The following is a 27,192-nucleotide window of genomic DNA, read 5'->3' on the forward strand; positions in this document are numbered from 1 at the left end:
CCTCAACCCTCTGTCTCTCTCTCTCTCTCTCTCTCTCCCTCTCTCTCTCTCTCTCTCTCTCTCTCTCACTCTCTCTCTCTCTCTGAATGTGATCAGTGTTATGACTGATGTGATGAGTGTGATGAGTGAGTGAGTGAGTGTGTGTGGTCGCCTACGAAGGCCAGAGGACTCCATGCGTGCAGCTGTGTTGACCGTGTCTCCAAAAAGACAGTAACGAGGCATCTTGTTCCCCACCACTCCTGCTGCACACGGCCCTACAACACACACACACACACACACACACAAATATTCATGTTAGATATTGTTTTCATCAGTTAAAGCACAAAGTTATCTCTTCAGGACGGCTTTAAGTGTCAGTTTCCCACTTTTCCCATTTCAGTTGACACGTGTGCACAAAAACTGATCATTCACATCACCTGTAAGAATGAGAAATGTGTGTGTCATGATGTCTGGTATAGATTTGACTCCTCTTTGATATTATTCAGAGTTAAACATGAGTAAAATGAATGACAGGGAACCCCAAGACTCATAGGATAGTAATGTCTGAATCCTTTGACATTCATTGAACAGAGATGAAATTTACAGAATGAAAAAAATGGATGAGAATAGAAATAGAAATAAAAAACATATATGTGTTAGCTTCTCTTCACTGGCTCCCAATAAAATGTAGAATAGAATTTTAAATCCTTCTTTTAACCTACAAAGCCCTTAAAAATCAGACACCCTCGTATCTTAAAGACCTCATAGTGCCCTGTTACCCCTCTAGAACTCTACGCTCCCAACTTGCAGGCCTGCTAGTTGTACCTAAAATCTCTAAAAGTAGAATGGGAGGTAGAACCTTCAGTTATCAGGCCCTTCTCCTTTGGAATCATCTACCAGTCAGGGTCCGGGAGGCAGACACCCTCTCTACTTTTAAGAGTAGGCTTCAAACTTTCCTTTTTGATAAAGCTTATAGTTAGAGCTGGATCAGGCTTGGACCAGCTCTTGTCATGCTGCTATAGGCCTAGACTGCCGGGGGAACTGGCACACTGACACACTGGGATACTAGCTCACCCCCTTCCCCCCAACCCCTTCATCACTTACTTTAACTCTGCCTGTCCCATTAAAGTTACTAACCATAGACCTTTCTAGAGTCCCTGAGCTCCCTTGTCTCGTAGATTCCTCTGAGCTGCTGTAGACCTCCTCCTGATACGGACGTTCTGGACTCCAGCGGCAACAGCTTCTACTCGTCTCATCACTACTACCTCTCTCTCTTACTCCCCTCTATCTGTCTTTCCAGACCCAACTCGGTCGAGGCATGATGGCTGTCTAACATGAGTCTGGTCCTGCTGGAGGTTTCTGCCTGTTAAAAGGAAGTTCTTCTCACCACTGTAACTAGCTAAATACTGTGATGTGCAATGCTCATGATGGATTAAGGTGGGTCAGACTGAGTCTTACCCTGTCTTGGTGTTGGGTCTCTGTTCATAGTTTAACATAGAGTGGTCTAGACCTGCTCTGTTTGTAAAAGCGTCTTGAGATAACGTTTGTTGTGATTTGGCGCTATACAAATAAAGATTGATTGATTGATTGATTGGATTCAGAAGTAATAAATCAAATCATAGCTGAAAGACTCTGACCAATGAGAAGAAGGGATAAATGCTGAGAGGCTTTTCTCCAAACAGCAACATTACATGAAATAAAACCCACATCATAACGAGTCTCAGTTACCTGAATGCACCCCGATCCGGATCCACAGAGGGATGCCGGGCAGGTGCTGCAGCTGAAAGGTCCCCACAAAAGCCAGGATGTCCAGGGCCATGTGGGCGATGTCCACCGCGTGCCGGTCACCGTTACGTTTAGGCAAACCTGAGGCGACCATGTAGGCGTCCCCTATGGTCTCCACCTGAGAGGGTTAACACAGCCGGTGTTATGAAGAACCCTGATGTCATTTTAAAGTTAAAATATTTGTGAAACAAATTATTTTATAACTGTTACTTATTTATTTTATTGTCACTATTTTTTATTTTCTTATTAATTTATGTATATTTTATTTTAAATTATTATCATTTAATATTATTAGGTGTTTTTTATTCATTCACTTATTGTGTTACTAATACAAATAAACATCACTTGCTTTAATTGTTTACATTGATCTTCTGTGTGTGATGTCGACAAATTCAAATAAACAGATCTTAAAAATATATATATAGAAATATATTTTATATAAGAAGAGGATTAGGGCCACTGGAAAAAAAATTAAGTTACATTTATTTTAATTATTATGATTCTGAGAAAGAAGTCAGAATTCTGACTTTTTTCACTGGATATTAATAATAATTTTAAAAAATGTACCTTAATTGTTTTTTTTTCAATGGCCCTAATCCTCTTCAGTCACATATATATAAATATATTTTAAATAAAAGTGAAAACTGATGTATTCACACGAGGATAAATGTGTCTGTCTTACGTTTAAAGATTAAGAAAATAAATAACAAACAAATAATTAAATTGACATAATGGCGCTCCTGAGACGTGGGGACGTTGACCTTTGACCTTTGTAGCTTCAAGATAGCTTCAGTGTCGTTTCACCTGTGTTTACATTCCGCTCCGAACGTCTTTAAGCCCCGCCTACCTCTCACCCTGTGACATGATTGGCTGTTCAATGCAGCCTTCTTCTTCTGTCTAATGTTGAGTGGCAACTAGCGTTTAAGGCTCACTAGTGCTCCCTCCATTTCCAGTGGTTGGGGGGTGTAATTACATGTTTATTTGTATTGAATTATTATCGAACATTTGTCATATTTATATTGAGAAAAATTATATCAGGATAATTATTGTTATCAAATTATCACCAAGTTTACCACCTCAGAAAGCTCCCCTGGTGTCTCCCTGTGACTGACTGGTTACATAAGTAAGTGATGAAGTCTTGTTATCTGGTACTTATGTGAAATAAAATCCTGACAGGGTGAGACCAGACCCCGTCGTGAAGCAGAGGTCCTTTACAAGTTACAGACTAACTAGTCTCACTGTATGATTCAGCGTGGACTTCAGCCCCTCACTTCAGACCGAGGTTCATCTCTGACCCTCTCTTCACCTTGTAGACGTCGTGGTGGTCCAGGATGCTGTCAAAGTTCTTGTAGATGTCGTTGAGCATGTCGACCACCTGCATGGGGGTGCTGTAGTGGCAGAGGGTGGTGAATCCCACGATGTCGCTGAAGTAGATGGTCACCTCCTTAAAGAGCTCCGGTTTCACCACTCCGGTCTCCTTCAGTGAACGCACCACGGGGCTGAGGAGACGAGGGACAGTGGGGAATGTTAATGCTCAGTTAGAGAGTATGACACATGAGCTTAATTCATTTGGGAAAGTCAAAGTGAAGGAGGAGAGTCTGTTTTCATCTGAATCTGAAATGTGAAGTGAACTCTTCCTGACAGTTTCTAAACATCTCTTCTGGCCCTCTGTGTCTGAGTGATCTCTGTCCTCTAACAGGGTTCTGTTAGGTGCTTCATTTTAAGGCTTTGAAAGCAGCTGATGAGCTCTGAACACATCGCAGCAGCAGGTCCAGAGTACTCGTACCCAGGCAGCAGCATGAAGTTGAGTTGATCCGCTCGGTCCCTCTCTGCTTTGTACAAAAAGGTTCTCTCCTCCACCAGACGCTCCAGAGTCCTGGAGTACATCTGAAGCCGCCGGATCAGGTTGTCCATGTACGTCTCGCTGTCTTGGTTGTGCAAATTGCTGTGTCAAAGAAATACAAGAGGGATTTATGTCACTGTGTTTCATTTAGATTCCACCGAGTGACTGAAGATCAGCCGACATCAAACCGCAGCGATGGAGTACCTGAAGATCTTTCCCAGAGTCAACTCGATCTTCTTAAAATCAGGCCTCCGCTCGGGATCTTCATCCCAGCAGATCTTTATCAGGTTATACAGCTGTGAACACACACACACACACACACACACACACACACACACACACACACACACACACACACACACACATACACACACACACACACAGACACACATAGGCACACATAGACACACACACACACACACACACACACACACGCGCACACACACACACACACACACACACACACACACACACACACACACACACACAGACACACACACACACACGCACACACACACAGACACACAGAGTCACGCACACAGAGTCACGCACACACACACACACACACAGAAACACACAGATAGCAGAACACAGAGACAGACACACAGACACACACACAGACACAGACACATACACACACACACACACACACACACACACACACACACAGAAACACACAGATAGACACAAACACAGAGACAGACACACAGACACACACACACACACACAGACACAGACACAGACACACACACACACACACACACACACACATACACACACACACACACGCACACACACAGAGTCACACAGAGTCACGCACACAGAGTCACGCACACACACACACACACACACACACAGACACACACAAACACAGAGACAGACACACAGACACACACACAGACACAGACACACACACACACAAACACACAGACACACACACACAGACACACACACACACAAACACACAAACACACAGACACACACACACACACACACACACAAACACACAGACACACACACACACACACACACAAACACACACACACACACAAACACACAGACACACAGACACACACACACACACACACACACACACAAACACACACACACACACACACACACACACACACAAACACACACACACACAGACACACACACACACACACACCCACACACAGACACATGTACACATGTACACATAGACACGCAGACACAGACACACACACACACAGACACACAGACACACACACACACAGACACACACACAGACACACACACAGACACACACACATACACAGACACACACACACACACACACACACACACACACACAGGAGGTTAAGGTGAGCTGTCTTTGTTGTTCTGACTTCCTGTAACGTGTTTGTTTATTCTCTCTTACGTCGATCTCTCGGTCTGACGCTCCCTCAAAGTTGAGTTCTGGTCTGAAGACGCTCATGCCGCTGGGATACTGGACCCTGTAGAGCTTCTCTGAGGGATTGGATGAAACACAATGAAGAACAAGAACTTAAAAGTCTGATCTGTTGTCTTTATATCTTTTCAATCAGCTCGTGTGTTTATTACATTAAATTAAATAAATGTTGATTTTGACAGAAAGTGTGTGTTTGTGTATCTCAGTGCTTCATCAGACCTACCTGTGGGATCAAAGCAGTACTTCGTATAGAAAGGCGGGCACCTCATCATGATCTCATGAGCAATGATGGCGTAACTGTACACGTCTCCTTTCTGAGACACTCCATCTTTGCGGAGGTGCTCGGGCGCCGTCCACACGTCTGAGGGGAGAGAGAGGAGCTGATCAGCTGATTGGTGGATCAATAACACACCTGTTATCAGTGATGATTAAAGCTGAGCTGCACCTCTGCCCGGCGTCAGGATGGTGTGACAGCCGAAGTCAGTGATCTTCACCACCATGCGGTTATCAACCACACAGTTGGTGGACTTGAGGCGTCCGTGCACGTTAATGTTGCTGGAGTGGAGGTAGGACATGCCCTGTGGGAGGACAGAGAGTGAGTGAGTGAGTGAGCAGGATGGTTGTTGTATTCTCCTCCTCTCTTTGAAGTGCTCCGTGCATGAGGCTGAATAAACTTCACTGAGTAACTGATTGTGTTCCTGACAGCAGGAGGAATCAGACCATGTGTTTGTGAAATAATGCTGAATCAAGAAAACTCCTGAGGTGACATTAACAGTGATTTCTGTTTTCTGTCCTCTGCAGGAGAAATCTAAATGAATATCAAACTGAGCTGTGGAGTGAAGACGGATACCTTTGCGATGTCGTACATGACGGATATCCTGAACTCCATGTCCATGAAGGTCTCGTCTGGGTAAGAGATCCTGTCGTTCAGGATGTACTGGAGAACAAACACAGATACAGAAGGTCGTGTTGAGTCCTGTTTGATGCTCTGCTGATGGAAGTATATAACTATAACCCTGTCACATCTGAATCTGTGTGTTATTCTAAACACTATTAGTCCTCTTTAAACTGAGTCCCCAGCTCGTATCAGTCTAACAGTAAAGTGACTGAGCGGTGCAGAAGGAGGTCACAGAGCTCTGCCATAAACAACATGTTTGTCTGCAGTTAACATGAAGTAATCTGAGATAAGAGCTGCAGCAGGTATGCGTCAGGTTTACTGTAACAAACAGGAAAATAAAACTCTGAGAGGGGAGCACAGTCCACAGTGTGCTTTAAAGAAGCTTTATAATACTTATATTATATTATATACTAATATCTTTGATATTAGAACACTATTTGGGTGGAGGCTTCAAATAAGCTCTCTGAGTTTTCTGCCTCTTCCTGCACATTATATTATTTATCTTTGGGGTTTTTTTTTATGTATTTTCTTTTAATTGTGCAAATAAATAAACATAAACAATACACTTTAGAGTTTAAACACAGATTCAATTATATTAAACAGAGACAAGGAGAGGATTCAAATATTAAAGGGGACATATCACGCTTTTTTCATCAACACATATTGGTCTAAGAGGTCCCCAAAACATGTCTTTAAAGTTTATGCTCAAAAAAACACTTTGAAATCAGATTTTGGTCTGCCTGAAAAACCCTCTTCTTCAGTCCTCATCAGAACAGTCTGTTTTCTCTCTGACCACGCCCCCTCAGGAAGTGGATGTGCCTCGGCTCTCCAGCACGTTGATCTAATGTTTACATGTTGGCTGAATATACACGGCTGCTCAGAGATCACGTTACTTCAACCCTCTGAATCTGATCCTGACGGAGAGGCGCCTGTAGCAGGACCTTTCTGAACCATTGGTCATAGATTTAGTGTTTCTTGTTGTTTTATTTGTCAGTATGTCGACGTGTGTCTTGGTACACAGCTACCAACATGTAGCTATGTGGCTATGCTAACTAGCGCTAGCACTTTTCCATGATAAATAAAAATCATCCACTAGATCTTCAAATCTGCAGACGTGGGGAGTAAAACCGACCTCTACCAGAAAGGCAGCGGGACCTTTCTGAAGGATTGGTCACAGATTCTGTGTTTCTTGTTGTTTTATTTGTCAGTATGTCGACGTGTGTCTTGGTACACAGCTACAGCTACGACATGTAGCTATGTAGCTATGCTAACTAGCGCTAGCACTTTTCCATGATAAATAAAAATCATCCACTAGATCTTCAAATCTGCAGACGTGGGGAGTAAAACCGACCTTTGTGTTTATTAAGACAGCCTACAACTAGCATGCCTCCCTCCTAAGCTCCTTGTTAGCACACATGTGTGCAGGGAATGAAAAACGGAGGAGGGGTTGAGTTGTATTTTATACAGTCTATGGGCTGAACAAGCTCCGAGCTCTGACTCCGTGACAGACCGGATATTGTTGTTACGTAACAAAAACACTGAAAACTGAAACGGCTGGTTTCAGCACACATTTACAGAAAGGTGGAGAAATCAGAACAGGGGCAGAATGGATTTTTTTCATTCTCGGGGGGTTTGTAGACAGGGACACATATTTCAGCTAGAGAACCATTAAAAAGTCAATTTTGCATGATATGTCACCTTTAAAGACAGGAAAAATAACTCTTACAAGATAAAACATATTTCTCTAAGTGTTTTAGTTTATGTTGTTACAGAAATATAAATATGTAGAAGTGGATCCATAGACTGTATAAATACTGGATGTAGTCTCCGTGACGTCACCCATCTGTTCCTGAGCGCTGTTTGGCAGCAGCAGCCATATTGGAAATGCTGAACTCAACCAGGCAGAGTGTGACGTAAAGGGGCGGAGTTTGAGCCTCCTAGCCAACAGCTATGTGTTCCCGCCTATCAATCAAGGCAGTCATGTCCTTATTTGGGCAAAAGCTTGTAATCTTAAACACATACACATCCATAGAGAGATTAGCTTCATAGCATCAAGTGTTTTTTGAACCAGGCTGTAAACATGTTTATTTCTGCTGCAAAGATCGTCTTCTTAGAATGGGTGTGTATGTGGTTTCCGGTGTTTCTGCAGCCAGCCTCTAGTGGACGCTCGATGAACTGCAGTTTAAAACACTTCCACATGGGGTTCATATTTTGAGGCCAGAGGTTGCCTCTTGTGCGGCCCTTATAACTGATGCATGTTTCGGCACACACAAACTTACAGAGTCACAGATGTGTTTCCTGTTTGAAAGAGTGAAGCTTCTACCCATACTGAAACTAAAATACAATATGCAGAGAGAAGCAAACTATCATGAGTGGATGTTTAGTTTAGTTCTTTCTTTGTGTTTCATGTCTTGGTTCCTCATGTTTATTCTGTGTTTACTGATCCATGTCTCTTATTGTATTTTCTTGTGTTTCCAGTTTAGTTTTACTTCCTGTCCTTGTGTGTTTCCCTCCTTTTTGATTCACCTGATTAGTCTCACCTGTGTTCACACCTGTGTTAATCCCTCTGTGTATTTAGTTCCTCTGTGTCTCCTGTCCTGTGTTGGATCATTGTTCATTATCATCATTGTTTATTAAAACCTTTTTATTTTAAAATCTGCACTTGGGTCCTCCTTCACAGTTTTCCCTCATCATGGAGGAAACAAAGAAGAGGCCGGAGAGAGATCTGAAGCAGTGAACTACGGTGGCCAACAAGGGACCATGCTGAGACGGCTACGCAGACTTTCATTCAACACAGGAGGCTGCAAACTCAAACACAAAGCTGATTCAGGTAAAACTACAGACGAGGATGTGAAAGAGATCTTTAACAGTGAACACAGTGCCCCCTACTGGCCTGGAGCTGCCACCATGTTGACTGAGTGTTCAGTGTTTTTCTGCAGCCTTAATTTTCTCGTTCTGTCGCTGTCCTTGCTTTAGTTCAACTTTCTGTTGTTTGTTTATATATTGCACACATTTCAAATGATCATATCCTCTGAAGTTGCATCCTGTGAGGTAGAGTCAGTGTTAGTGTGTGATGATGGCGTGCACTCACCCTGAGCGAGCCCCTCTGACAGAGCTCGAACACCCCGAACACGGCGTACTCAAACCTCACCGTGCCGTAGAACTTGGTCAGGTTGTAATAGTCGATCCGCAGCAGCTGGAACACAAAACATGGAGGGGAGGCGAGTCAAAGCAACCAGAGTCAGACTTTTTTAATCACACATCCTTTGTGTAGCCTGGGTGTAAAATTATCAATCAGTCACAATCTTTAATTTTATCAACTCAAACAAAGTGTTGAAAAACTGAAGTACAACATGTGTTCCTTTAAAGGTGACATATCACGCTTTTTTCATCAACATATATTGTTCTAAGAGGTCCCCAAAACATGTCTTTAAAGTTTATGCTCAAAAAAACACTTTGAAATCAGATTTTGGTCTGCCTGAAAAACCCTCTTCTTCAGCCCTCCTCAGAACAGGCTGTTTTCTCTCTGACCACGCCCCCTCAGGAAGTGGATGTGCCTCGGCTGTCCAGCACGTTGATCTAATGTTTACATGTTGGCTGAATATACACGGCTGCTCACAGACCCGCGTTACTTCAACCCTCTGAATCTGATCCAGAATCTGATCCTGACGGAGAGGCGCCTGCAGCAGGACCTTTCTGAACCATTGGTCACAGATTTAGTGTTTCTTGTTGTTTTATTTGTCAGTATGTCGACGTGTGTCTTGGTACACAGCTGCGAACATGTAGCTATGTGGCTATGCTAACTAGCGCTAGCACTTATCCATGATAAATAAAAATCATCCACTATATCAGGGGTGTCCAAAGTACGGCCCGGGGGCCAATTGCGGCCCAAGGTCCATTTATTTATGGCCCCAAGCTTCCATCTTACAGTGTGTTATTTATAGCATTATTAATAGCATTACAAATTAATCACATTCTGAATCATTTGTACATTTGCAGTTTCGTTCAAGCGCACACACAAAACTAAAGTCAATCCAGAAACGTCTCAAAAAGCTTCACATGGATTACTTGTATAAAGCCAAAGCTCTGGGAATTCTGCAAGAAGGCAATAAAGAAACACAAGAACTCTTAAAGTTGACTTCAAATTAATTTTATCATGATGTGAAAATGTTCTTGATGAACACTAAAAGTTCAGAAGACACTAGAAAAAATCAAAATTATGAAATTGTGCAGAAAATGCCAAATTTGGTGAAAATAATTATTTAGTTCTTCAAATGTTGTCTGCTGGTCAGACAAGTCTTACAAAAAAACATGAAAAAGAAGTGTGATGAAATCCAGATTGTGATCCTGCCATAGGAAAATAATGATACAATATTTTTCCCACATTGCCCGACCATTTTCCTCCAGAAGAAGATAAAGTTTGCTAATGTATATGTGGCTTGTGGAGAACTGAGGACTACCTAGTTACCAATTTATTGAGAACAAATGTAAAATAATTGTTTTTTAATAGAGATTTCATCTATAACTTTTATGATTCCTAAGTCTCGGTAGGAGCCACTGGCTCTAAGGTATTCTGACAACATCAAATGTGGCCCTCTTTGAAAAAAGTTTGGACACCCCTGCACTAGATCTTCAAATCTGCAGACGTGGGGAGTAAAACCGACCTTTGTGTTTATTAAGACAGCCTACAACTAGCATGCCTCCCTCCTAAGCTCCTTGTTAGCACACATGTGTGCAGGGAATGAAAAACGGAGGAGGGGTTGAGTTGTATTTTATACAGTCTATGGGCTGAACAAGCTCCGAGCTCTGACTTCCTGTTACAGACCGGATATTGTTGTTACGTAACAAAAACACTGAAAACTGAAACGGCTGGTTTCAGCACACATTTACAGAAAGGTGGAGAAATCAGAACAGGGGCAGAATGGATTTTTTTCATTCTCGGGGGGTTTGTACACATGCCAGGGACACATATTTCAGGTAGAGAACCATTAAAAAGTCCATTTTGCATGATATGTCACCTTTAGGTGTTATGTCCTCACAGAGAGAGATGTTTGAAATGTTGTTTAGGATTCACGTTAAAGGAGACGAGCTGAAGAGAGGAAGTGTTGTTTATCAGAGAAGCTCCACACAGGAGGGAAAGAAAGGAAGATATTTAAAAACCAGGAGTCTCACAGTGTTCAGCTCGATCCTCTGGTCCTCTGTGAAGTCTCCATCAGTGTGCTTCAACTCTTTCAGGATGACGGGCTGAAACACAGACACACAGATCATCCTCGTGTTCCCTCTTTTTATTGACGCACGTGAGACGTTGATTCTGCACGTTGGCGTGTCTTACCTTCTTGTCGTAGCGTCCTCGATGGCTGAAGTAAGTGGAGTCCTTCCTCTTATCCTCCTCGATCTGTTTCATTCAAACACAAACACTGTTATCTGATCTTACCTCCTTATCTTATCAGGATGTGATCTCCTCACATTTTAAGAGCACATTATGTAAAAGCGAGTTTCCTCAGGCCAAGGTTAACGACAGCACCTCTCAATAAACCTCTTTAATCATGTTTCATTTACATCTCTCTCTTTATGAACATCTAACATGTAGTCCAAGTCCTTGTGTTGAAACTGGTTTTATGTCACATCATGTTCAGCTTATCTGATCTCATAAATCTGCCTCTTAGTCAGCGCTCTCACCTGCAGCACGTGTGTCAACGTGAGGGAGTAAAACCCGGACACACAGATCCTCACACCAGCATTAAGATAGCTTCAACCAGGATTACGAGTTAAAGCTGCAGTTGGTAGGATTGTGCTGTGTTTGGCCAAAATGTCGTAACACTAATCCACAGGCATCAATAAATGAGGTATCTTGAGATTATGGCGAGATCTGTGTTTTCCTCTGCCTCTTTATCCAGCAATCTATAAGTTCCAATCGCTCCCGTCAGCTCTGACCAATCAGAGCCACCCTCTTGATTGAGCGTGCACTGTTGTAATCTGGCTGCACGGTGGTGCAGTGGGTAGCGCTGTTGCCTCACAGCTAGAAGGTTCCTGGTTCGAATCCCCCGCCAGGCGGGTGACCTTTCTGTGTGGAGTTTGCATGTTCTCCCCGTGCATGCGTGGGTTCTCTCCGGGTGCTCCGGCTTCCTCCCACAGTACAAAAACATGCTCAGGTTGATTGATCACTCTAAATTGCCCGTAGGTGTGAGTGTGTGCATGAATGGTTGTCTGTCTCTTTGTGTTAGCCCTGTGATAGGTTGGCGACCTGTCCAGGGTGTACCCTGCCTTCCGCCCGAAGCCAGCTGGGATAGGCTCCAGCCCCCCGTCCCCCCTAACGGGATAAGCAGTCAAGATAGTGGATGGATGGATGTTCTGATCTGTTTGTGGGCGGGGCTTACAGGAGCAGAGAGGGGGGGAGAGGGACATCTGGTGTGGAGGGGTAGTGTTGACATTTAAAATCTCTCCCTGAACTGGTGTTTATTCCAGGACGACCAACAGCAGCTTTAATGCATTAACCAGGACTCATGTCACAGAGCACCAGCACACCTGTGACACATACACATTCAGTAAACCTCCTCAGCTCGTCTGGACTCAGTTTGAAGTGTTTGGTTTTCACACTTTTCAGTACCAAGTATAAAACACTGATTTGACACGAAGCATGAAAACATGTAAAGAGGAGAGCTGTTAGTTAGCAAGCTAGCATGTTTTCAACCCTTTCCTCAAACCTGACATCAGAGGGCATTTTATTATTAGCTGTTATTAAAACTTTATCTAACCAGGTAAGTTATTAAGAACAAATTCTTATTTACAGTGACGACCTGGCAGAAGGCACAGGGGTCAAAGGTCAGGGGTAACAGTAATGACAGAAACAAACACAAGGTTAGAAAAACTTCAAAGACAAGTTAAACATGACAGAACAGATCAGATAAGGAACAGTGGCAGCAGGAGTCCAGGATTAAAAGCAGGTGCAGGTGTGTTATAGAGTCCATGAGAGAGTTCCTGAAATCTGCTGCGGTCCAGCTCCGCGTGCACCGGTTGCGTTTTTGGAACGCAGCACGGAGCAGGACCACCGGACAGCTGGAGTCGTGACCGAGGTTTTTCCCACGGCAATCACTGAATGAAGGATTCTCCTCCTCCTCCTCTTCTCATCCATGTTGTCTTTCTGGTCCTCTGAAAACCTCTGACCTGTTGACTCCAGGCCTGGCTCCGCTCATCATGACTTTGGTTTGTTGTTGTAGTTAAGTGAAATACGATCTGGTGATAACACAGAGTGTTTTATTCTGAAAATCAACCGGATGTTTTCATTTTGTTTTGGTGAAACCTGACTTCCTGTCCCGTTCCATGTGCTCTGTTGAGATTGATGCGTCGTGCTGCAGCATCCGGCACAAATAGAAGTCTTGTGTATCTGATCCGGAGGACTCCGACCTGCCGGATCAGAGACCCAGCCAGAATGCAACGGAGCGGATCCAGTGGAAGTTAACACATTGACTAGAATAGAAACCTATCAGATCCAGTGCTGTGATGGATCGGAGACGGACCGGACACGGATCTGGTGGACTTTGGCCTTGAGTGTGTATTGGGGATTGTCAGCAGGATGAGGTCCGCTGAGCGTGTGTTGTAAGTGTGCAAACTGTAACCGTCTCCATAGATACGGAGGCGACAGTCCGAGGAGAGTTCTGTATATTAACATGTACCCGGGTGTGTAAGGATGGCCAGTTTACAGAGGAGTGTAAAGTGCAGCGGTGAGTTCTGAAACATTTGTGGCAGCTGTAATATTCTAAAATGTTGGAAACAACTTTAATACTAAGAATAAATAACGAGGGACATCTATTGGTCGAAGCTTTTACTGAACAGTGTTTGTGTTTGGCGTCTAGACTCCGCCCTCCTCATTCCTCTCATTCCTCACATTCCTCCATCATACAGGAAGAGAGTGTAGAGGACATTGATCTCACACAGAGGACACAGGGAATGAAGCGTCTCACCTTCAGAGAGACCTCCTTCTCATCCAGCGGGGCGATCAGGTGTGGGTTGATGTGAGACCACTTCTTCTGCTGCAGACGCTCCTTCCTGTTCTGCCTGACATGATTCACAAACACTCAGTGATCACAGATATCTCTCCTGTTCTCAGAGACATCACTTTAAGCTTCAACCACGACATGAAGAAACAGATGATTTTACAGATCCTTGAATTTCAATTGAAACTGACTGATCTTGTCTGAGAGGTTAGGGTCTAATCAAAGCAGCTGTTTGATGAGACCATGGTCCCTGCTGTGAGGCGTGTCTGTGTTTACCTGTAGAAGATGAGGGCGATGGCTGTGACCACCACCACACTGAGACTCAGGACGATCACGATCACATCCTGCGTGTTTAAATCTGAAACACACAGATGAGTGTTTAGTTTTTAAAGCATCACATGCAGAAACAAAGTGAGAACACGCTTTAATGAGAGTTTCAGCTTCAGGCTGTGAGGACGTGCAGAGATCGGGACTTAGTTACCGTTGGGATTCTTCGGCACGTCTTGGGGCAGGAGGCCCCCCTCCCACTGCAGGGCCGGGTGTGGGTCCTCCACGTTGGATTTATTTTGGGACGTGTCGAACACTAACAGAGTCTCATACTGCAGAGACGCAGAGACACAGACATAGAGAGACACAGAGGCAGAGAGACACAGGCAGAGACAGACACAGAGAGACACAGAGGCAGAGAGACATAGAGAGACAGACACAGAGAGACACAGAGGCAGAGAGACATAGAGAGACAGACACAGAGAGACACAGAGGCAGAGAGACATAGAGAGACAGACCCAGAGAGAGAGACACAGAGGCAGAGAGACATAGAGAGACAGACCCAGAGAGACACAGAGGCAGAGAGACATAGAGAGACAGACACAGGCAGAGACACAGAGGCAGAGAGACACAGGCAGAGACAGACACAGAGAGACACAGAGGCAGAGAGACACAGGCAGAGACAGACACAGAGAGACACAGAGGCAGAGAGACATAGAGAGACAGACACAGAGAGACACAGAGGCAGAGAGACATAGAGAGACAGACACAGGCAGAGACACAGAGGCAGAGAGACACAGAAAGACAGACCCAGAGAGACACAGAGGCAGAGAGACATAGAGAGACAGACCCAGAGAGAGAGACACAGAGGCAGAGAGACATAGAGAGACAGACCCAGAGAGACACAGAGGCAGAGAGACATAGAGAGACAGACACAGAGAGACACAGAGGCAGAGAGACATAGAGAGACAGACACAGGCAGAGACACAGAGGCAGAGAGACATAGAGAGACAGACACAGAGAGACACAGAGGCAGAGAGACACAGAAAGACAGACCCAGAGAGAGAGACACAGAGGCAGAGAGACACAGAGAGACACAGAGGCAGAGAGACACAGAGGCAGAGAGACACAGAGAGACACAGAGGCAGAGAGACACAGAGAGACACAGAGGCAGAGAGACATAGATAGACAGACACAGAGAGACAGAGACAGAGAAACAGACACAGAGGCAGAGAGACACAGAGAGACACAGAGGCAGAGAGACATAGAGAGACAGACACAGAGAGACAGAGACAGAGAGAGAGACACAGAGGCAGAGAGACACAGAGAGACAGACACAGGGAGAAACACAGAGGCAGAGAGACACAGAGAGACAGACAAAGGCAGAGACACAGAGGCAGAAAGACACAGAGAGACAGACACAGGCAGAGACACAGAGGCAGAGAGACACAGGGAGAAACACAGAGGCAGAGAGACACAGAGAGACAGACACAGGCAGAGACAGAGGCAGAGAGACACAGAGAGACAGACACAGGCAGAGACACAGAGGCAGAGAGACAGAGAGTCAGACGGCTGTAACAAGAGTTCATCTTCTCCTGATTCACTTTGTGATTGGACAGAAGTCTCACCTGGTTGGTGATGCCGGACGTGTAAAGTATAGAGAAGTTAACGTCTCTGTCTCCGTACTCGTCCAGCACATAGTGTCCTCCCATACCTGATCCAGGCAAACACATAACGAGGAGGACATCAGGACAATCCTTCAAACTGAACTAGATATCAACAGACTGTAAAACGTTCAACCCGTCTTCATGGTGACCACACGAAGACACAAGGGGTGAGAGTATCAGTGTACTGGTGTTCAGGTAATAAGCAGGAGACTGTAAAGTGAAGGTTATGCAGATTAGAATTTAGGGTGAGGAAAGACTCCTCCTCACCCTGTCAGGATTCTGATGTGCATTACCCCCCGTGTGTGTGTGTGTGTGTGTTGTCTTCCTCTCTCTGTCTCTGCTCATACTCACCGTCAAAGGAGATGTTTCCAAACGGGTTGTCGCTCAGAGGCACGTCTTCGTAGGATCTCCCGTTCTGCTGCTCACTCAGCATCTTCTCTCGGAGGACTTTCCCAAACAGCAGAGCCCCGTCGTGGTACCCGGCCACGTAGTCGTTAATCTGCCCGTCAGAGAGAAGGATGAAGGAGACGAGTCAGACGTATATTCAGGACGCACTCTGCAGTCTGAGAGCTGAAGCTTTGACTCACCGTGTCGTTGTACGTGGAGTTTGCAGAGTCGTAGTTCCTCTGCGGGAGAGTGATCACCACCACGTCCTGCATCGTCTTACTGGACGTGGTGTTGATGTAATACGAAGGGCTACAGGAGGACCAAAGAGAGTCTCTGTGTCACACTTCTGCACAGTCAAAGCTTCACAACATGAGGTTATATCACAGATGCTTACTTGTAGATATCGAGGAGCACGAAGATGATCTCCTTATCGATGTTGACCGGCAGACTCTTAATCGAAGCGATGTCATCAGTGCTCCCACACAGGATGAAAACTGGAAAACACAGAGATTCATGAAGTCAGAGAGACACAGACACATTACATATTCAAGTTAACACCATGAGAGGGGCGGCTGTCCTCTCTGACCACGCTTTAAAAACTGAACTTTATAAATAATCTTTGAATTTAGTGAAACTTGTTCTTATTTCTGAGTTGATCTTCTGCTAACTGTTGCTCCTGCTTTCCTGTTTTCTCCAGGCTTCATAAAGTCCCTAATCTGACCCTCCTCTCAGTCCAGACAGTGGATGAGCACACAGGGATCATATATGAGTCTTAAATACTCACTGTTGCTGTGTCTGTTCTTCTTTCTGATGGCCTCCTTGAGCTCGTCCTCCCCGCGCAGCATCTCTCTGTTCATCCTTGTGGCAAAGTTGTTGGAAGCTGCTTCCAGAGCGTTGATGTACCTGCATCCAAAAAAAAGAGAGATGAAGCAAAGAGTGGTGCATGCTGGGAAGTTGAGTTTGAGCCATAGGCGTTTACTGTATGCTAGCTAAATAGTTGTTAGATGGTTGTTAGCCTTGATGCTAGCAAAAAAATCCAGTTGGGGTTGGTCGTCACATTCTCTTTGGGGTTGGTTGTCACATGTAACAACCAACCCCATAGTGTGTGACAACCAACCCCATAGTGTGTGACAACCAACCCCATAGTGTGTGACAACCAACCCCATAGTGTGTGACAACCAACCCCATAGTGTGTGACAACCAACCCAATAGTGTGTAACAACCAATCCCATAGTGTGTGACAACCAATCCCATAGTGTGTGACAACCAACCCCATAGTGTGTAACAACCAACCCAATAGTGTGTAACAACCAACCCAATAGTGTGTGACAACCAACCCAATAGTGTGTAACAACCAACCCCATAGTGTGTGACAACCGACCCAATAGTGTGTGACAACCGACCCCATAGTGTGTGACAACCAACCCCATAGTGTGTGACAACCAACCCCATAATGTGTGACAACCAACCCCATAGTGTGTGACAACCAACCCCATAGTGTGTGACCACCAACCCCATAGTGTGAGACAACCAACCCCATAGTGTGAGACAACCAACCCCATAGTGTGAGACAACCAACCCCATAGTGTGTGACAACCAACCCCATAGTGTGAGACAACCAACCCCATAGTGTGTGACAACCAACCCCATAGTGTGTGACAACCAACCCCATAGTGTGAGACAACCAACCCCATAGTGTGTGACAACCAACCCCATAGTGTGAGACAACCAACCCCATAGTGTGTGACAACCAACCCCATAGTGTGTGACAACCAACCCATAGTGTGTATGATGTGTCAGAGTGTCTTTGATAGTTATTTGCCTCTTTGTTACAATGAGTTGGAAAATGAGAGGGACACACATTTCAAGCTAACACCTTAAGCTTCCATGTAATGTAGGAATGACTATTGAAAGATGTTTTGATGATGAGCAATTATCAAAACAGTGAAAAGTGTGACAACCAACCCCGTTCTCCCCTACTTGGTTGAAACATAATATTTTAACAACAGAAATACAGCAGCTCCTCAGCGTTTTACATGTTGTCCATTTCAAATGAAAGTCCAAAAAAATAACTCTAATGTCACTTTTTGGTATATTGGTACTCACTATAGGGGGCTGGTTTACTCCAGAAACATACATACTGTTTATGTATATGTTGAGGAGCTGCTGTATCTAAATGAGTTGTCTTCCCCAGAAATCAGGGTCACCATATGTTTCTTCTATGATTCAAATCCATTCCTCTTTTGCTGTGGCTCAGCATTTAAATAACCTTTATCAGAATTGATGGTTTAGTCACAGACTTTCCCTAAAAAGTGACAACTATTCTTTCACAAATGTGGGAATGTAATTGCATTAAAATGTACTAAACAGTGAAATTTATCTTGCACGGCTCAGCACCCCTAAACATCTGATCCTAGAATCGCCCCTGCTTTGAGCACAGAGGCGTCTCAGATTCACATGATGCTGAGTGGTCTCACCAGTAGCAGTCCTCGGACACGTTGTGGGCCTTCTTGTAGACGTAGACTTGCTTCCACTTGTCCTTAAATGGCAACTTTTCTTCAAAGAAGTGGATCAATAAAGATGTGATTTTGCGTGCTGGGGGCAGAATCCGGGTCAGTTTGGATTTGTAGTCACAGGAGAGTCCGAAGCTCCCGGCTGAGATGATGGGGACGCTCAGGGTCAGGCCGATTTCCTCACTGAAGCAGAAAACAACAAAGAGTCAGAGATCAAGTGTTTGACTGTGAATGAAACAAAACCAAGAATCATACTCACTCCACCAGCTGGAAGGTCGCAAAGGTGCAGGACGGACCAAGCATGACACATCCAGCCTCCCCGTTATTCTGCAGAGACAGACACAGTTACCCTGTTAGTCCTCACTGAGACAGGGACAGTTACCCTGTTAGTCCTCACTAAGAGAGGGACAGTTACTCTGTTAGTCCTCACTAAGAGAGGGACAGTTACTCTGTTAGTCCTCACTGAGACAGACACAGTTACCCTGTTAGTCCTCACAGAGACAGACACAGTTACCCTGTTACTGTCCTCACAGAGAGAGGAACATGTCTCAGACTGAGAGACACAGTTACCCTGATACTGTCCTCACAGAGAGAGGGACATGTATTAGACTGAGAGACACAGTTACCCTGTTACTGTCCTCACAGAGAGAGGGACATGTCTCAGACTGAGAGACACAGTTACCCTGATACTGTCCTCACAGAGAGAGGGACATGTATTAGACTGAGAGACACAGTTACCCTGATACTGTCCTCACAGACACAGGGACATGTCTCAGACTGAGAGACACAGAGTCAGCGCTGCAGGAAGTTTATATAGATATCAAACAGATCATTAAAATCTACATCTTTGATTTAAGGCCTCTCTGCAGGTTTCTAAGACTTGGTCTAGTGCTTCAGATTTACTGTTCCTCTAATCCCTAATCTTGTATTCCCTACCTCTCAGAGTGTATCCTGCATATTATATTAGATTTATTCCACACTTACATGGAGCACCTTCAGTATAGCCACTCCCTCACAGGTGCTGCTCCCACAGCCCTGCCGGTTGTACATGTTGGTGTTGAACCCGTTGTAGTTGGCCGTCAAAGTGAAATTTAATCCTGGACTCGTGGAAAGAAGATAAGAGATTTAATACCAAACACATTATTGAGATTAGATGAAATCAGCTTTATTGCTCTGTGGTTATTATGGTTTTTTTTATACAACAAATTGTGTTCAGACTTGAAGTCAGGTTTGGATTAAACGTGTTTCCTATCCTGAATTTAAAGCCTCTGACAGAACACTGCTGATGAAGTGTAGACCAGGAGCCTGAAAGGAGCGAATAACAGGGACAGAGAGGGACAAGCCGCTGGAACAAGCTCTTCACACGGCGGCTGACTTCAACAAATCACATGTTTTAAAGGCGTCTCTGTTCGCTGTTTGGATGAAGTTCAATAAGAGGTTCATATCTCTGTGTCTTACAGACTATATAACTTCATCTGTGATTAATAAATGAACTGACTAACCTCAGAAATAACTCTAAACCAGATGATCGTTAAAAAATAAATATAATATCAAGCCTTATATCACATTGTATCGTATGGAATCATGTGGAATCGTATTATATCATATTACTTTGCATCATATTATATTATATTAAACTGAATCACATCGTATCAGATGATATTATTAGTCTCACTTTAACTGAGTCTTCTTCATTTATTATCTTAGTCCATTTTAAATTTATATCCTGCTTTATTTTTAATTTTATTACATATATATTATGTATTCATTTATTTTCTTTATTTTCATTTATTTTGTAATGTATTGTGGATTATGTAATCATTTATGTAGTAATGAATTAGATCTTACATTTTATGATTTTTTCTGATTACCTCTCAGAATTTTAATATTTTATTCTGTTGTACTTTGCTGTATTAATTTTCAGTGAAGCATCTTTTACTGTTTTAATCTTTTAGAGTTGTATTGTCTTATTAATTAATTTTATTTTGGTGAATTTAATTTATCTTATTTATCTCCAGTGTTTCCTCTGTAAGATATGACAGCATTTCCTCCTTTTTTTAATTTTAATTTAATTATTTAATTATTTTCATTTTTTTAAATATTTCATGTGGATCTTCTTTTTTTGTATTTTAATTTATTCTAGTGTATTTCTACCATTATTCATTTTATATTACAGCATTTTGTGCTCCAATATCTATGAAAAGTGCTTTATTATTATTATTATTATTATTATTATTATTATTATTATTATCTTATCAGTGTCTTTGAGTTTTTAGAAAAGCGCTTTATAAATAAAATGTATTATTTTATCATTTTATATTGTATCATATATCCTAGTGTATCACATTGTTTGGCATCTATAGAAATATGTGTGATCATATTATATCCTCTTTTATCAAATCACATCACATCTTATATTAAATTGTTTTGAATCAAATCTTACTTTCAAATATTTTATAAAATAATTCCATATTCTTTAATATCACATTGTTTTATATCGTATCCTGTCATTCTGCCTGATAATGTATTATCCCATACGTCTGCCCCAACATGCTTTTATATATATATATATAAATGTATGTTATTGAGTGTGCAGGTCTAAGTACATCAGTACATCCTGTGATTCAAATAATTAGTCTTCTTAATTCCAAAGAATAAAAACATTAAATAAAAATAAAAACAAAACAAAACAAGGAAATCAAATTTCATGTCATAGATCCTGTGTAGTTCATTCACATTACAGGTATGTTATATTGATCTCACAGGTAGTTTGTATCCCTTACACACACTCTGACATGTTTACACTTGTTTACCACATATAGACTCACACCAACACACACACACACACTCTCACATGAACACTAACAAGCACTCACACACACTTACACACACTTGCGTTAATACAACAAGTTTGAGGGGGGGGTTCCTTAGAGTTTATGTTAATTTTGTGGCCTCTCTTGTCTACAGAGCTTCATAAATCTTGCTCCTCTATATACTGTCAAACGTCTGCCCCAACATTCAAATCCATCTGGAATCACTCTGAAGACTTCAGAGAGGATGAAATGAGGACAGATGAGTGAAAACAAAGTCTGATTTAATCCTTAAATTAAATCATATCTCATCCTCTCTGAGCAGATTTCAAATATTTAGTTTATTAGATTTGATTCAGTTTGAGACATTTTCTCTTCAGCAGGCTGCAGAGAGAGAGAGAGCTTCACTCAGCAGCCATCTTGACTCTGCAGTTTTCAGTGTTTATGATGTTCCAGGAGTTTCTGCCAGTCGACTGTTTCAAAACTTTAGCTCTGACTGACACTCTGAATGTTTGAAGCTTTGTGTCTGTAATCTGTTCAGCTGCTGCAGAGCTTTTCAATCTTTAACATTCATCCAGATGAATTAATCTCAGGTATTGATCCGTACCTTGTTTCTCGTTCTCCAGCCTGTCCGCCTCGATCGCTCGTTCCACGGCCAGCTGCACAAACGGCCGGCTCCACTCGTACGTGTTGTCCTCCAGAAGCACGACGTTCAGGTAGAAAGTACGCTTCGATGACAAACACTCCTCCAGCATCTTGTTGGAGTTCACCGACACGATCACCGACATCAACACTCCCAGGTAACATAAACTCTGAGTGCTGTACATCTTGTTCTTCAGATTTCCCTTTCACTCCTCAAAATGCTGTTTCCCACAGTTCCTACATATCAAAGTGAATATTTCAACTCTTCAGAAAGAAGTCTGAGGCAGGTTTTTACCTCCTCAACAGATTCCCTTCACTTCCAGAAACAGGAGGGGAACAAAGTTCTGCAGAGACGAATCTGAAGTCACAGTAAATTCACAGTCCAGCATCCAGGTCTGACAGAAAGGAGACGCTTACCTGAAGTCTGAAAACACTTTCAGGAAGGACAATAAAGAGTAAAGTCTGGACTTAACAGGAAAACAGTCTCTGCACAAGCCTGGGATCAATAATCCTCCACCTTGGTACAGCCTGATCTACCTGTCCCCCTTACGTTAATGAACAACCGTCCACTGACAGTCAGAGGGAGGGCAGGGCGTGAAGACTCCCACACTCCACCTGGACTAACACCTTCACATAGAAACTACCTGAGATTATAAACATCAAGGCTGTCCTCGCTCTGCACCTCCTGTTGGAGCGATTCCTCCGTCTCTAAGTTTCTGCTGAGGAAACGAAGCGGGGTGTCTTCTTCCTGAGAGTCCCAGAACAACAGACCGAGAGGATCAGTACTGTAAGATCCTGTGCCACAGGCCGGCCTGGAAACATTCAGTCCAAGCAAGGCGGGGGAAAGCTTTCACAGTGAGAGGGGCAAAGGTCAAAGGAGGCCATAAAAGTGAAGGCTTGTGTGGAGCTGATAAATATTGTCTGTTATAAAAGCAGGGTGGATTAAGCCTGTAAAAGTGCTGCTCGTAAACACAGCTCGCTTTGAGGAAACCAGCTTTAAACGCTTTCAACACCAAATCAGAGGCGGAGTGAAATCAGAGAGCGCTGTCGTTCAGAGTCTCAAAGAGAGACGCCAAACACTCTCTGACATCATCCCCATCACTTTTAAAGAGTGTGATCATAGTCCAGTTCACAGTCCTCTTTATTGATACCTAATTATTTATTAATAAGCCAACCTGCTGACCGGCACGTCTGTAATCCTGATACAGCTTCATATCAGCATCATCAGGTGAGCGTCTCTCAGGATGAACTGAAGACACAGCTGAGTCATGCTGATGAAGAGGAGTTTTCTCACTGATGAAGATATAAGAGCCCCTCAGTGTATTTAAAGACATCCATTCATTAATAAGAGCTCACCATAACAGCTTCTCAAACAAGAACCAACAAATGATCTCTCATGGTCGAGGAACCATTCTTAAAATCAACGTACAGCTGGTCTGAGGAATCACCTCGCCTTTATTGAGTCTTAAATACTCATTCCATTCATCCATCCATCCATCCATTCATCCATCCATCCATTCATCATCCATCCATCCATCCATTCATCCATCCATCCATTCATCCATCCATCAATTCATCCATCCATCCATTCATTAATCCGATAATCCTTCCATCCATTCATCCATCCATCCATTCATCCATCCATCCATCCATCCATTCATTAATCCGATAATCCTTCCAATCGTCCATCCATCCATCCATTCATCCATTCGTCCAATCGTCCATCCATCCTTCCATTCATCCATTCATTAATCCGATAATCCTTCCAATCGTCCATTCGTCCATCCATTCGTCCAATCGTCCATCCAATCATCCATCTATCCATCCATCCATTCATCCATTCATCCAACCGTCCATCCAATCCTCTATTCATCCAATCATTCATCCAATCATACATCCAATCATCCATCCATCCATCCATCCAATCATCCATCCAATCATCCATCCATCCATCCATCCATTCATCCATCCATCCATTCATTCATCCGTCCATCCATCCAATCATTCATTCAATCATACATCCAATCATCCATCCATCCAATCATCCATCCAATCATCCATCCATCCATCCATCCAATCATCCATCCATCCATCCAATCATCCATCCACCCATTCATTCATCCGTCCCTCCAGCCATCCAATCATCCATCCAATCATCCAATAATCCATTCATACATCCAATCATCCATCCAATCATCCAATCATCCAATAATCCATTCATCCATCCAATCATCCACCCATCCAATCTTACATCCATCCAGTCATCCTTTCATCCAATCATCCATCCTTTCATCCAATCATCCATCCTTTCATTTAATCATCCAATCTTACATCCATCCATTCATCCATCCATTCATTCATTCATTCATTCATTCATTCATCCATTCATTCATCCGTCCATCCATCCATCCAATCATCCATCCTCTCATTCAATCATCCAATCTTACATCCATCCATTCATCCATCCATTCATTCATCCATCCATCCATCCATCTAATCATCCATCCATCCATCCATCCATTCATCCAGTCATCCATCTTAAAGAAGTTTAATAAGAAAAGGTGGGCGGGACTTGTTATTTTAAAAAGTTGGACGAGGAGAATAAATATATTTTATTAGTTATTTCATTGAAAAGGCTTAAAATAAAAGTCTTCTGTTAGTTTTGGTGCCATCATTTCTTTTACTCAGTGTTAAGACTTCATTAATTATCAATGTGAAACATGTGAGTCAGTTATTTTGTTGTATTGGTCCTTTATCCGTCCTCTTCACACCTCCTCTATAAACAGTGGTATCATCAGCTCTAAATCAGGCTGCTGTCAGACTCTTCTTCTATCTCTCCATAAGTCTGTGGTCTCACAGTTTTATGATCTCTGAGCTCCTGATAGGCAGAGTTAAAAGAATCATCTCAATAAAAGTCCTGTTAGTGTGATATTAAGCTGCTCTCTGTGGAATGTTACAGATGTGTTAGAGAAATGTAGAGTTTGTGTTAAAGCCATCACTGTCACATGCTTTTCATCTGCTTCAGGAAACTTTACAACAAACTAAGAAACGTTCCTGATGAACCTTTCCCGTCCACTCCATCACCGCTCAGCTTCCTGTCCGGACGCCACCTCACGGGTCGTAAACGTCCTGAACAAACATGCGTATGACGTCGTAATGGCGCGGTTGGCTGGGGGCACACAGCACTTTAATCCCAGCACAGGCTGATGTGGAGAGGCTCTCTGTGTCATCACGCCGCCGAGCTTCATCAGGAAGGGGAAAGAGTAATGTGCTGAGAGGAACAAAGCTCAGGTTTATGGCCTCACTCTGTCTCTGATAGCCACCGGGCGCTGTTAACGGTGGCTGTGATTGTTAGTCTGTGAAAATGGGTCCAGGTAAACACTTCACCCCGGCATGCAGGGAGATAAGAGGGCCGCTCTAATGGTGGCCTTCAACTGAACTAACACCCGAACACCTGCTCCTCTCTCTGTCCCACACCGACATGTTCAGAGAGAGGGGGAGTGTGAGCCGTGATACCTGCTCTCAGTAACTCCTGAGTCAGTGTGATCCTGGTCCTGTTGTTGGGCAGTGATCGAGTCTGATGGATCCATTAATCAGGCCTCTGGTTCATGTGTTTCATGTGTTCTCAGGTCTTAATTGGAGCGTCTGCAGAGTCTGATGTTTGGTCTAGAAACCGTCCCTCAGAGGGATTTATTGATCTGATGAAATCAATCAGTGACAGCTGTTAGTGCAAATTAAAGACCCTCAGTCTTAGAGGTCGACCTCATCAGGAGGCAGATAAAGGTGGTTTAGAGAGCGTCTAACTCATGTTGGTTTTTGGATTATCTCAGTGTTTGTTCACCATGAAGTGAAACAGAAAGAAAGAAGTCATCTGATCCTTTAAATAAAGGTTAAAGCTCCTCAGGAGAAACAGGGGTTGAGGTCAGATAAAGAGGCGTGTATCCATCAGACCTGTGATTTCATAACTCTGCCTTTAGTCCTCATGAATCCACGTCCTGTGTTTAAATCATGTTCATTAGAGATGGACTCTTTTTTGTTTTTCCCTCACTGACGGACTGAGTCAGCAACACATACCTGCAGGTATCCTGCGTCTATCACACACAGAACACATGTCTGATGTATGTAAGAGAGTAAAATGGGTCAAACTGCCCTCTGACTACCGCTCCTCTCTAACCTCAGCTCTCACCACAGCTGATTTATGATCCCATGAAATGCGGAAAAGATAAACACGGCTGATTTATGGTGCCAGTATTAAGCTCGCCACCTGTTGCAAAACTGCCCGAGTCTGAACTGTTTCAGGACTTATCAAGGTGAGTCCAGGTGATAAGGAGCAGACCAATCATCACAGGATAAACACCTTTATTCAGACCGATCAAACTCAAACATTCAAGTTACAGAAACTTTAAATACTGACACATTTAGAAAACATCAGAAACATCAGAAACATCAGAAACCTGCAGCTTCAGGGACTCTGATGACTGGGTTCAACTTTAATAATAAATGTTATTACAGGATGCATTTGCTGGTTTATTCTGCATGTTTGAAAGCAGGTCACGTCTTACAAACCCAGAGCTCCTTTACACCTCAGACGTTTTATTACACTGTGTTCTAAGTCTCAAAGAAAGTCTGCAGATCTTTGTTTCCTTCTCAGAGATCTCATTTATCATCTCCTGAGCGTCTGAAGGAGCCTCAGGACTAAAGCTGCTGTCAGTAAAGTATTATTTGTGTTCGGCGCCCCCCTGTGGACAAAGTAAACCTTGCAGTTTTTGTTTCTGTACATGCATAATGAGTGTCTTCTGATGAAGCTTCTCTCCTGTCTGCAGTGATCCCTCTCTGTGAGTGTTTGCAGAGGAGCACACTGACATGATCTCCTCTCAGAGCAGCTTCAGGTATTAAAATCACATCATCCACAGAGTGAGGTGACTTCACTGTCAGATGGTCAGAGAGGTGAAGAGGAGTCACACTCAGATCAGCTGTG

General features: G+C 43.3%; 1 protein-coding gene across 1 annotated transcript in view; it reads right to left on the reverse strand.

Moving 5' to 3' along the window:
* The window catches only part of LOC117832327 (heat-stable enterotoxin receptor-like), a 23,505-nt gene extending 1,106 nt beyond the window's left edge, over nucleotides 1–22,399 (reverse strand). The window contains exons 1-24 of the mRNA XM_034711418.1: nucleotides 22,180–22,399; nucleotides 19,747–19,859; nucleotides 19,022–19,089; nucleotides 18,727–18,945; nucleotides 17,034–17,152; nucleotides 16,644–16,743; nucleotides 16,450–16,558; nucleotides 16,214–16,361; nucleotides 15,824–15,909; nucleotides 14,410–14,527; nucleotides 14,205–14,286; nucleotides 13,896–13,989; nucleotides 11,267–11,329; nucleotides 11,107–11,178; nucleotides 9,026–9,130; nucleotides 5,887–5,973; nucleotides 5,482–5,614; nucleotides 5,260–5,397; nucleotides 5,007–5,095; nucleotides 3,812–3,903; nucleotides 3,551–3,709; nucleotides 3,071–3,263; nucleotides 1,708–1,882; nucleotides 106–254 (exon numbers count right to left, since the gene is read on the reverse strand). Of these exons, the coding sequence (XP_034567309.1) occupies nucleotides 106–254; nucleotides 1,708–1,882; nucleotides 3,071–3,263; nucleotides 3,551–3,709; nucleotides 3,812–3,903; nucleotides 5,007–5,095; nucleotides 5,260–5,397; nucleotides 5,482–5,614; nucleotides 5,887–5,973; nucleotides 9,026–9,130; nucleotides 11,107–11,178; nucleotides 11,267–11,329; nucleotides 13,896–13,989; nucleotides 14,205–14,286; nucleotides 14,410–14,527; nucleotides 15,824–15,909; nucleotides 16,214–16,361; nucleotides 16,450–16,558; nucleotides 16,644–16,743; nucleotides 17,034–17,152; nucleotides 18,727–18,945; nucleotides 19,022–19,089; nucleotides 19,747–19,859; nucleotides 22,180–22,399 (2,931 nt within the window). The remainder of the gene's footprint in view (nucleotides 1–105; nucleotides 255–1,707; nucleotides 1,883–3,070; nucleotides 3,264–3,550; nucleotides 3,710–3,811; nucleotides 3,904–5,006; nucleotides 5,096–5,259; nucleotides 5,398–5,481; nucleotides 5,615–5,886; nucleotides 5,974–9,025; nucleotides 9,131–11,106; nucleotides 11,179–11,266; nucleotides 11,330–13,895; nucleotides 13,990–14,204; nucleotides 14,287–14,409; nucleotides 14,528–15,823; nucleotides 15,910–16,213; nucleotides 16,362–16,449; nucleotides 16,559–16,643; nucleotides 16,744–17,033; nucleotides 17,153–18,726; nucleotides 18,946–19,021; nucleotides 19,090–19,746; nucleotides 19,860–22,179) is intronic.
* Nucleotides 22,400–27,192: the final 4,793 nt, after the last annotated feature.

This window comes from Notolabrus celidotus, chromosome 20, assembly GCF_009762535.1.
Source record: "Notolabrus celidotus isolate fNotCel1 chromosome 20, fNotCel1.pri, whole genome shotgun sequence".
Taxonomy (NCBI): domain Eukaryota; kingdom Metazoa; phylum Chordata; class Actinopteri; order Labriformes; family Labridae; genus Notolabrus; species Notolabrus celidotus.